Below are 12,763 nucleotides of genomic sequence, written 5' to 3'. Positions count from 1 at the left end.
TCTTATAATATACACAGGGGCTGCTATTCTCTATAATATACACAGGGGCTGCTATTCTCTATAATATACACAGGGGCTGCTATTCTCTGTAATATACATAGGGGCTGCTATTCCCTATAATATACACAAGGGCTGCTATTCTCTATAATATACACAGGGGCTTCAATTCTCTATAATATACACAGGGGCTGCTATTCTCTATAATATACACAGGGCCTGCTATTCTCTATAATATACACAGGAGCTGCTATTCTCTATAATATACACAGGAGCTGCTATTCTCTATAATATACACAGGGGCTGCTATTCTCTATAATATACACAGGGGCTGCTATTCTCTATAATATACACAGGGGCTGCTATTCCCGATAATATACACAGGGGCTGCTATTCTCTATAATATACACAGGGGCTGCTATTCCCTATAATATACACAGGGGCTGCTATTCTCCATAACATACACAGGGGCTGCTATTCTCTATAATATACACAGGAGCTGCTATTCTCTATAATATACACAGGGGCTGCTATTCCCTATAATATACACAGGGGCTGCTATTCTCTATAATATACACAGGGGCTGCTATTCTCCATAATATACACAGGGGCTGCTATTCTCCATAATATACACAGGGGCTGCTATTCCCTATAATATACACAGGGGCTGCTATTCTCTATAATATACACAGGGGCTGCTATTCCCTATAATATACACAGGGGCTGCTATTCTCTATAATATACACAGGGGCTGCTATTCTCTACAATATACACAGGGGCTGCTATTCTCTATAATATACACAGGGGCTGCTATTCTCTATAATATACACAGGGGCTGCTATTCTCTGTAATATACGTAGGGGCTGCTATTCTCTTATAATATACACAGGGGCTGCTATTCCCTATAATATACACAGGGGCTGCTATTCTCTATAATATACACAGGGGCTGCTATTCTCTGTAATATACGTAGGGGCTGCTATTCTCTTATAATATACACAGGGGCTGCTATTCCCTATAATATACACAGGAGCTGCTATTCCCTATAATATACACAGGGGCTGCTATTCTCCATAATATACACAGGGGCTGCTATTCTCTATAATATACACATGGGCTGCTATTCTCTATAATATACACAGGGGCTGCTATTCTCTATACTATACACAGGGGCTGCTATTCTCTATAATATACACAGGGGCTGCTACCCTCTATAATATACACAGGGGCTGCTATTCTCTATAATATACACAGCGGCTGCTATTCTCTATAATATACACAGGGGCTGCTATTCTCTATAATATACACAGGGGCTGCTATTCCCTATAATATACACAGGGGCTGCTATTCTCTATAATATACACAGGGGCTGCTATTCTCTATAATATACACAGGGGCTGCTATTCTCTATAATATACACAGGGGCTGCTATTCCCGATAATATACACAGGGCTGCTATTCTCTATAATATACACAGGGGCTGCTATTCTCTATAATATACACAGGGGCTGCTATTCTCTATAATATACACAGGGGCTGCTATTCTCTATAATATACATAGGGGCTGCTATTCTCTATAATATACACAGGGGCTGCTATTCTCTATAATATACACAGGGGCTGCTATTCTCTATAATATACACAGGGGCTGCTATTCTCTATAATATACACAGGAGCTGCTATTCTCTGTAATATACACAGGGGCTGCTATTCCCTATAATATACACAGAGGCTGCTATTCCCTATAATATACACAGGGGCTGCTATTCTCTATAATATACACAGGGGCTGCTATTCTCCATAATATACACAGGGGCTGCTATTCTCCATAATATGCACAGGGGCTGCTATTCTCTATAATATGCACAGGGGCTGCTATTCTCTATAATATACACAGGGGGCTGCTATTCCCGATAAAATACACAGGGGCTGCTATTCTCTATAATATACACAGGGGCTGCTATTCTCTATAATATACACAGGGGCTGCTATTCTCTATAATATACACAGGGGCTGCTATTCTCTATAATATACACAGGAGCTGCTATTCTCTATAATATACACAGGGGCTGCTATTCCCTATAATATACACAGGGGCTGCTATTCTCTATAATATACACAGGGGCTGCTATTCTCTATAATATACACAGGAGCTGCTATTCCCGATAATATACACAGGGGCTGCTATTCTCTATAATATACACAGGGGCTGCTATTCTCTATAATATACACAGGAGCAGTTATTCCCTGTAATATACACAGGGGCTGCTATTCTCTATAATATACACAGGGGCTGCTATTCTCTATAATATACACAGGGCCTGCTATTCTCTATAATATACACAGGGGCTGCTATTCTCTATAATATACACAGGGGCTGCTATTCTCTATAATATACACAGGGGCTGCTATTCTCCATAACATACACAGGGGCTGCTATTCTCTATAATATACACAGGAGCTGCTATTCTCTATAATATACAGAGGGGCTGCTATTCCCTATAATATACACAGGGGCTGCTATTCTCTATAATATACACAGGGGCTGCTATTCTCCATAACATACACAGGGGCTGCTATTCTCTATAATATACACAGGGGCTGCTATTCTCTATAATATACACAGGAGCTGCTATTCCCTATAATATACACAGGGGCTGCTATTCTCTGTAATATACACATGGGCTGCTATTCTCTATAATATACACAGGGGCTGCTATTCTCTATAATATACACAGGAGCTGCTATTCCCCATATTATACACAGGGGCTGCTATTCTCCATAATCTACACAGGGGCTGCTATTCTCTATAATATACACATGGGCTGCTATTCTCTATAATATACACAGGGGCTGCTATTCTCTATAATATACACAGGGGCTGCTATTCTCTATAATATACACAGGGGCTGCTATTCTCTACAATATACACAGGGGCTGCTATTCTCCATAATATACACAGGGGCTGCTATTCTCCATAATATACACAGGGGCTACTATTCTCTATAATATACACAGGGGCTGCTATTCTCTATAATATACACAGGGGCTGCTATTCCCGATAATATACACAGGGCTGCTATTCTCTATAATATACACAGGGGCTGCTATTCTCCATAACATACACAGGGGCTGCTATTCCCTATAATATACACAGGAGCTGCTATTCCCTATAATATACACAGGGGCTGCTATTCTCCATAATATACACAGGGGCTGCTATTCTCTATAATATACACATGGGCTGCTATTCTCTATAATATACACAGGGGCTGCTATTCTCTATACTATACACAGGGGCTGCTATTCTCTATAATATACACAGGGGCTGCTACCCTCTATAATATACACAGGGGCTGCTATTCTCTATAATATACACAGCGGCTGCTATTCTCTATAATATACACAGGGGCTGCTATTCTCTATAATATACACAGGGGCTGCTATTCCCTATAATATACACAGGGGCTGCTATTCTCTATAATATACACAGGGGCTGCTATTCTCTATAATATACACAGGGGCTGCTATTCTCTATAATATACACAGGGGCTGCTATTCCCGATAATATACACAGGGCTGCTATTCTCTATAATATACACAGGGGCTGCTATTCTCTATAATATACACAGGGGCTGCTATTCTCTATAATTTTCACAGGGGCTGCTATTCTCTATAATATACACAGGGGCTGCTATTCTCTATAATATACACAGGGGCTGCTATTCTCTATAATATACATAGGGGCTGCTATTCTCTATAATATACACAGGGGCTGCTATTCTCTATAATATACACAGGGGCTGCTATTCTCTATAATATACACAGGGGCTGCTATTCTCTATAATATACACAGGAGCTGCTATTCTCTGTAATATACACAGGGGCTGCTATTCCCTATAATATACACAGAGGCTGCTATTCCCTATAATATACACAGGGGCTGCTATTCTCTATAATATACACAGGGGCTGCTATTCTCCATAATATACACAGGGGCTGCTATTCTCCATAATATGCACAGGGGCTGCTATTCTCTATAATATGCACAGGGGCTGCTATTCTCTATAATATACACAGGGGGCTGCTATTCCCGATAAAATACACAGGGGCTGCTATTCTCTATAATATACACAGGGGCTGCTATTCTCTATAATATACACAGGGGCTGCTATTCTCTATAATATACACAGGGGCTGCTATTCTCTATAATATACACAGGAGCTGCTATTCTCTATAATATACACAGGGGCTGCTATTCCCTATAATATACACAGGGGCTGCTATTCTCTATAATATACACAGGGGCTGCTATTCTCTATAATATACACAGGAGCTGCTATTCCCGATAATATACACAGGGGCTGCTATTCTCTATAATATACACAGGGGCTGCTATTCTCTATAATATACACAGGAGCAGTTATTCCCTGTAATATACACAGGGGCTGCTATTCTCTATAATATACACAGGGGCTGCTATTCTCTATAATATACACAGGGCCTGCTATTCTCTATAATATACACAGGGGCTGCTATTCTCTATAATATACACAGGGGCTGCTATTCTCTATAATATACACAGGGGCTGCTATTCTCCATAACATACACAGGGGCTGCTATTCTCTATAATATACACAGGAGCTGCTATTCTCTATAATATACAGAGGGGCTGCTATTCCCTATAATATACACAGGGGCTGCTATTCTCTATAATATACACAGGGGCTGCTATTCTCCATAACATACACAGGGGCTGCTATTCTCTATAATATACACAGGAGCTGCTATTCTCTATAATATACACAGGGGCTGCTATTCTCTATAATATACACAGGGGCTGCTATTCTCTATAATATACACAGGAGCTGCTATTCCCTATAATATACACAGGGGCTGCTATTCTCCATAATATACACAGGGGCTGCTATTCTCTATAATATACACATGGGCTGCTATTCTCTGTAATATACACAGGGGCTGCTATTCTCTATAATATACACAGGAGCTGCTATTCCCTATAATATACACAGGGGCTGCTATTCTCCATAATCTACACAGGGGCTGCTATTCTCTATAATATACACATGGGCTGCTATTCTCTATAATATACACAGGGGCTGCTATTCTCTATAATATACACAGGGGCTGCTATTCTCTATAATATACACAGGGGCTGCTATTCTCTATAATATACACAGCGGCTGCTACTCTCTATAATATACACAGGGGCTGCTATTCTCTATAATATACACAGGGGCTGCTATTCTCCATAATATACACATGGGCTGCTATTCTCCATAATATACACAGGGGCTACTATTCTCTATAATATACACAGGGGCTGCTATTCTCTATAATATACACAGGGGCTGCTATTCCCGATAATATACACAGGGCTGCTATTCTCTATAATATACACAGGGGCTGCTATTCTCCATAACATACACAGGGGCTGCTATTCCCTATAATATACACAGGAGCTGCTATTCTCTATAATATACAGAGGGGCTGCTATTCCCTATAATATACACAGGGGCTGCTATTCTGTATAATATACACAGGGGCTGCTATTCTGTATAATATACACAGGGGCTGCTATTCCCTATAATATACACAGGAGCTGCTATTCTCTATAATATACAGAGGGGCTGCTATTCCCTATAATATACACAGGGGCTGCTATTCTGTATAATATACACAGGGGCTGCTATTCTCTATAATATACACAGGAGCTGCTATTCCCTATAATATACACAGGGTCTGCTATTCTCCATAATCTACACAGGGGCTGCTATTCCCTATAATATACACAGGGGCTGCTATTCTCCATAATCTACACAGGGGCTGCTATTCCCTATAATATACACAGGGGCTGCTATTCTCCATAATCTACACAGGGGCTGCTATTCTCTATAATATACACATGGGCTGCTATTCTCTATAATATACACAGGGGCTGCTGTTCTCTATAATATACACAGGGGCTGCTATTCTCTATAATATACACAGGGGCTGCTATTCTCTGTAATATACACAGGGGCTGCTATTCCCTATAATAGAAGGGGTATCTTATACTCTATGTCTAATCTTTGTTGCCTCTCTTTCCTCTACTTCTCACTCCTGCCCCCTCTGTGTCCCAGCTCTCGCTCCTTTCCCTCACTCACCTCCTCCTCTCCCTCCTGCCCCTGTCTATTGCATTCCCTCCCTCCTGCAACCTCCCTCCCTCCCTCTCTTGCCCCCTCTGCAGCATTACTCTCTCTCTCTCTCTGCGCAGTATCTTATTTTGCTTGCAAGACTCTTTACCGCATTGCTGTAGGAGGCGGGAGGGGGCTTGTGCAGTGCGCAGGCACCGCTGGATGCAGACACCGCCCTCCCGGCCGCAATAAAAAGCAGCGAGCGACAGAGCCCGCTCCCCGACAGCAGCACAGGTAAGAGCTGGAGTGGGGAAACCCGGGGCTGGGAGCACAATAACGGCAGGCTGCAGGTCAATGGAGGGGCATTATTACAGAGAGAGGGATAGAGATAGAGATAGAGAGAGAGAGAGAGAGGGATAGAGATAGAGAGAGAGAGGGATAGAGATAGAGAGAGAGGGATAGAGAGAGGAGAGGGATAGAGAGAGAGATAGAGGGACAGAGGGATAGAGATAGAGAGAAGGATAGAAAGAGAGGAGAGGGATAGAGAGAGGGATAGAGAGAAGGAGAGAGGTAGACAGAGAGGGAGACGGGCAGAATGCAGTAACCACAGGACACAGCAACAGAATGAGCGATTATTCGAGGGGAGAGAGAGGACAGGTGGCGGGTGGGGAATTACTGGGAATATAATCGGAATATTTAATAATTATAGACAGGGGGGGATATTTTAGACCATTAAGAATGAGACAAAGAGAGAGACAGAAGTTGTTTTTAATTGGCCCGAGCGAGGGGTCTGGATTGATCCTGGAGTTAATTTAGATCTTTAATTATATTTAGAACAAGATTCTGTCTTCAATAATAAAGGCAGGAGTGATCGGCTGCCTTTAAATATTCCCAGGGTCGCGGCTCCGGATCTGGGAATATTTTATTTAAAATGCATTAATATTCTGTTAGAATAAAGACTGTGGTCACTTTAGGAATCATTTCAAGGTTGCAAATGTAAATAGATTTTGACCTTTTCACCTTGTCCCTGCCGGGAGGAGCCGGAGGTTTTCCAATCCTCTTGATTCTATTTACTGTTTGCCGCAGCGCCCTGACCTTTGTCGACGCCTCCTGCAAGCTCCGGCACCATGGGCAAAGAGAAGATCCACATCAACATCGTGGTGATCGGCCATGTCGACTCGGGCAAGTCCACCACCACCGGCCATCTCATCTACAAGTGCGGCGGTATCGACAAGAGAACCATCGAGAAGTTCGAGAAGGAGGCGGCAGAGGTAACAGAGAGCCCAGCAGCGTCCCAGCATATTCCCAGCACAGTCCCAGCATATTCCCAGCACAGGCCCAGCAGCGTCCCAGCATATTCCCAGCACAGTCCCAGCATATTCCCAGCACAGCCCCAGCATATTCCCAGCACAGCCCCAGCATATTCCCAGCACAGCCCTAGCATATTCCCAACACAGCCCCAGCATATTCCCAACACAGCCCCAGCATATTCCCAGCACAGCCCCAGCATATTCCCAGCACAGCCCCAGCATATTCCCAACACAGCCCAGCATATTCCCAGCACAGGCCCAGCATATTCCCAGCACAGGCCCAGCATATTCCCAGCACAGTCCCAACATATTCCCAGCACAGTCCCAGCATATTCCCAACACGGCCCAGCATATTCCCAGCACAGTCCCAGCATATTCCCAACACAGCCCCAGCATATTTCCAGCACAGTCCCAGCATATTCCCAGCACAGCCCCAGCATATTCCCAACACAGCCCCAGCATATTCCCAGCACAGCCCCAGCATATTCCCAGCACAGCCCCAGCATATTCCCAACACAGCCCAGCATATTCCCAGCACAGGCCCAGCATATTCCCAGCACAGGCCCAGCATATTCCCAGCACAGTCCCAACATATTCCCAGCACAGTCCCAGCATATTCCCAACACGGCCCAGCATATTCCCAGCACAGTCCCAGCATATTCCCAACACAGCCCCAGCATATTTCCAGCACAGTCCCAGCATATTCCCAGCACAGCCCCAGCATATTCCCAACACAGCCCCAGCATATTCCCAACACAGCCCCAGCATATTTCCAGCACAGTCCCAGCATATTCTCAGCACAGCCTCAGCATATTCTCAGCACAGCCCCAGCATATTCCCAACACAGCCCCAGCATATTTCCAGCACAGTCCCAGCATATTCCCAGCACAGCCCCAGCATATTCTCAACACAGTTCCAGCACAGTCCCAGCATATTCCCAGTACAGTCCCAGCATATTCCCAGTACAGCCCCAGCATATTCCCAACATAGTCCCAGCATATTCCCAACACTGTCCCAGCACAGCCCCGGCATATTCCCAGCACAGCCCCAGTATATTCCCACCACAGCCCCACCACAGACCCAGCAAAGTCCCAGCAGCATCCCAGCACAGTCCCAGCATATTCCCAGTGCAGTACCAGCATATTCCCAACACAGTCCCAGCTAAGTCCCAGCATATTCCCAACATAGCCCTAGCAGCGTCGCAGCACAGTTCCAGCATATTCTAAGCACAGCACCAGCTGTGTTCTAGCACAGACCCAGCATATTCCCAGCAGAGTCACAACACAGTCCCAGCAGAGCCTTAGCCTCACATCCCTGAATGTGGTTTTCGAAGTATTGGGAGCTCTTGCTATTGGTTTAAAATATATATATATTTTAAAGACTTCCCACCCTCATTTCTCTTTTATGAAATAGAATCTGTCTTTAGATTGAATGTGAAGGCCATTTTATAAAAACGAGCTTGTGGGCCCCACCTTTCAGGTGCCTGTCTGGGGTTCCCAACTCTCCAGGATTGACCTGGAGTCTCCAGGAATTGAAGATTAATCTTCGGGATACTGTGGCGAGTGACGTGGGAGAAAAATCATCGGGGCGTTAAAAAAACGGTGTTTCACTTTCTTTGAACACCTTTGTTTATTAGTTGTAAAATTATTGAAGATGAGAAATAGGCTGTTTGACTGGGTGGGGCAGGAGGTCATGTGATGAATCCTCCAGGAATGTGTCCGACCAGAGTTGGCGACCGCGTGCCCGTCACCTGCTTTGATTGGAACTCTGCCCACCCAGCAAACGACCGCTGGCTGTTCTGGTTGATCTGATTGGTCACATGGTGTGGTTTGCTGCTGCTCATGGAAATGGGCAGACGAGACAAGGCCGTCGCATCCAGCATGGAGTCCATCCTTCAGACTGGCTTCTCATAGAAACATAGAAGATAGGAGCAGGAGTGGGCCATTCGGCCCCTCGAGCCTGTTCCGCCATTCAATGAGATCATGGCTGATCATCCAAATTCAGTACCCTGTCCCTGCTTTCTCCCCATATCCCTTGATCCCTTTAGCCTTAAGAAATATATCCAACTCCTTCTTGAATATATTTAATGAATTGGCCTCTACTGCCTTCTGTGGTAGAGAATTCCACAGGTTCACCGCTCTCTGGGTGAAGAAATTCCTCCTCATCTCTGTCCTAAATGGCTTACCCCTTATCCTTAGACTGTGACCCCTGGTTCTGGACTCCCCCGCCATTGGGAACATCCTTCCTGCATCTAGTCTGTCCAGTCCTGTTAGAATTTTATAAGTTTCAATGAGATCCCCTCTCATTCTTCTAAACTCCAGTGAATATAAGCCCAATCGACCCAATCTCTCCTCATACGTCATTCCTGCCATCCCAGGTATCTCCATACCTTGTCTTTGCCTTTGTCCCCTCCAGACTCGACTATTCCAACGCACTCCTGGCCGGCCTCCCATCTTTCACCCTCCATAAACTTCAGCTCATAAAAACTCTGCTGCCCCGTGTCCTAACTCGCACCAAGTCCCGTTCACCCATCACCCCCTGTGCTCACTGCCCCGTGTCCTAACTCGCACCCAGTCCCGTTCACCCATCACCCCCTGTGCTCACTGCCCCGTGTCCTAACTCACACCCAGTCCCGTTCACCCATCACCCCCACCGCTCACTGACCTACATTGGCTCTCGGTCCGGCAACGCCTCGATTTCAAAATTCTCATCCTTGTTTTCAAATCCCTCCTCGCCCCTCCCTATCCCTGTAACCTCCTTCAGCCCCACAACCACACCCCCCCCCCCGAGACCTCTACACTCCTCCAATTTTGGCATCTTGCCCATCCCCCATTTCCATCGCTCCACCATTGGCGGCCGTGCCTTCAGCTGCCTGGGCCCCGAGTTCTGGAATTCCCTCCCTAAACCTCTCAACCTCTCTCCTCCTTTAAAACGCTCCTTAAAACCTCCCTCTTTGACCAAGCTTTTGGTCACCTGCCCTAATATCTCCCTCTGTGGCTCGGTGTCTGATTTTGTTTGATAATCGCTCCTGTGAAGCACTTTGTGACGTTTTACTATGTTAAAGGTGCTGTATAAATGCAAGTTGTTGTTGTTGTCGTCCTTGGTTTCCATGGTGACCCATTCTGGGGTCTGTTTCTTTGCTGACTCATGGGGTGAATACTGAAGTCACTGTGATTGGTTAGGCTTTCCTTAGCTTCAACTCGCCAGGCACTTTGAATATTTTAGTGCTTTGAGTGTGATGGCTGGAGGGGCTTCGTTTCATTTTTGAGACGAGGAGTATTGGACACCTGCTATTGTCCTTTAAGGCCGATATTCTCAGGATGCGAATGAAGGACATTGGAAGCCATCCCCATCGGCTGCACTTGTGACATTGATTTCACCCACTGTGTGTAGTGAGGTTCTCTCTGAGCGAGGCTCAGGGTTCTCCACTCATTGCCTTTTATCTTCACTTGTTTGGTTGGAACCTCACTTTATTTGAAAATCCAGCGTTTCTTTAGATGCAAGAGATTGTGCAGCGAAACTCAATTACAATGTCACAGAACATGCCAGAAACTAACAGGCACCCCCTGCTAACTCCCGGTCACTGTCTGAGGCTGAATCAGACTGTTCATGACCCTGACGTCCTATTTGACCCTGAGCTGAGCTTCTGACCCGTATCCTCTCCATCACTAAGACCGCCTACTTCCACCTCCGTAACATCGCCCGTCTCCGCCCCGCCTCAGCCCATCCGCGCTAAAATCCTCATCCCTGCCTTTGTTACCTCCAGCCTTGGGATGTTTCACTACGTTAAAGGCGCTATATCAATATGAGTTGTTGTTGTTATTGCTATCAGGGAGCCATGGGAGTTTTGGAGGGAGGAACTGGAGCTTTTCAAAGAGCCATTTTACTACAAGCTGTTTGTCTTCTGTAGTGAACAACAAAACTCACATTTCTCCAGCACCTTTCACCAGGGGCAGCACGGTGGCATAGTGGTTAGCACTGTTGCCTCACAGCGCCAGGGACCCGGGTTCAAATCCGGCCTTGGGCGACTGTCTGTGTGGAGTTTGCACATTCTCCCCGTGTTTGCGTGGGTTTCCTCCGGGTGCTCCGGTTTCCTCCCACAGTCCAAAGATGTGCGGGTTAGGTTGATTGGCTATGATAAATTGACCCTTAGTGTTAGGGGGATTAAATACGTGGGGTTACGGGGATTGGGTGGGATATGTGTCGGTGCAGGCTCGATGGGCCGAAATGGCCTCTATCTGCACTGTGGGGTTTCTGTGATTCTGTGATTGATCTCAGGATGTCCCAAAGTGCTTTACAGCCAATGAAGTACTTTTTGAAGTGTGGTCACTGTTGTAATGTGGGAAACGCGGCAGCCAATTTACACACAGCAAGCTCCCACAAACAGCAATGAGATAATGACCAGATAATCTGTTTTAGTGATGTTGGTTGAGGGATAAATATTGGCCCCAGGACACTGGGGAGAACTCCCCTGCTCTTCTTCGAAATAGTGCCATGGGATTTATTTTTTTATATCCTCCTAAGATGGCAGACGGGACCTTGGTTTAACATCTCATTGGCAAGACGGCCTCTCCGACAGTACAGCGCTCCTTCAGTATTGTCCCTCCGACAGTGCGGCGCTCCCTCAGCACTGCACTGGAGTGTCAGCCTAGATTTTGTGCTCAAGTCTCTGGAGTGGGACTTGAACCCACAACCTTCAGACTCCGAGGCGAGAGTGCTGCCCACTGAGCCACGGCTAACACACCAACAAGCTGTTCACAGTGAGATTGGGGTGGCTGGGTCAGCACGTGACACTGAAATACTCCCTCGTTGTATAGTTTGTCACAGGTCGACCAATCAGAAGGCTGGATTTTCAAGTTACCTGATTTTTAGAAGCTAGAATTGGATTTTGGCCAAACCCCCTTTCACTGCTGTAGACTGGTGCCATTCACCCTCGGCACAGAACCACTCAGGATGGGAATTACCCCTTCAGAGTGTTGGATTCTGGCAAATTCTGTGGAAGGACCCATTTCTCCGAGGAAAGGGTCAACGTGATCAATGGTATAAGTGGATTTCACACCGTTCTCTGGTAATGGCGGAAATGCTGAAAGAATATTGTTGCACCTCAGGTTGTTATGTAACTATGGCAACTAACACACATACTGAATACATTTAGCACAGAGAAAGAACACATAGCCTTGGCGTAGGATTGGACCAGAACCTCAAACCACAAGGAGAGAGTTTTCTTTTATTCGTTCATGGGATGTGGGCGTCGCTGGCAAGGCCAGCATTTATTGCCCATCCCTAGTTGCCCTTGAGAAGGTGGTGGTGAGCCGCCTT

General features: G+C 45.7%; 1 protein-coding gene across 1 annotated transcript in view; it reads left to right on the top strand.

Moving 5' to 3' along the window:
- The first annotated feature begins 6,186 nt into the window (after positions 1–6,186).
- The window catches only part of LOC147108939 (elongation factor 1-alpha 2), a 36,240-nt gene continuing 29,663 nt past the window's right edge, over positions 6,187–12,763 (top strand). Inside the window, exons 1-2 of the mRNA XM_086005904.1 lie at positions 6,187–6,428; positions 7,221–7,405. Coding sequence (XP_085862030.1) covers positions 7,262–7,405 — 144 coding nt within the window. The 5' untranslated portion in view covers positions 6,187–6,428; positions 7,221–7,261. The remainder of the gene's footprint in view (positions 6,429–7,220; positions 7,406–12,763) is intronic.

The sequence above is a fragment of the Somniosus microcephalus genome, chromosome 13 (assembly GCF_052327205.1).
Source record: "Somniosus microcephalus isolate GS21.2 chromosome 13, FLI_Smic_1.0, whole genome shotgun sequence".
Classification (NCBI taxonomy): Eukaryota; Metazoa; Chordata; class Chondrichthyes; order Squaliformes; family Somniosidae; genus Somniosus; species Somniosus microcephalus.
Note: the sequence above shows the minus strand (reverse complement) of the source record. Positions and strands in the feature narration are given on the sequence as shown.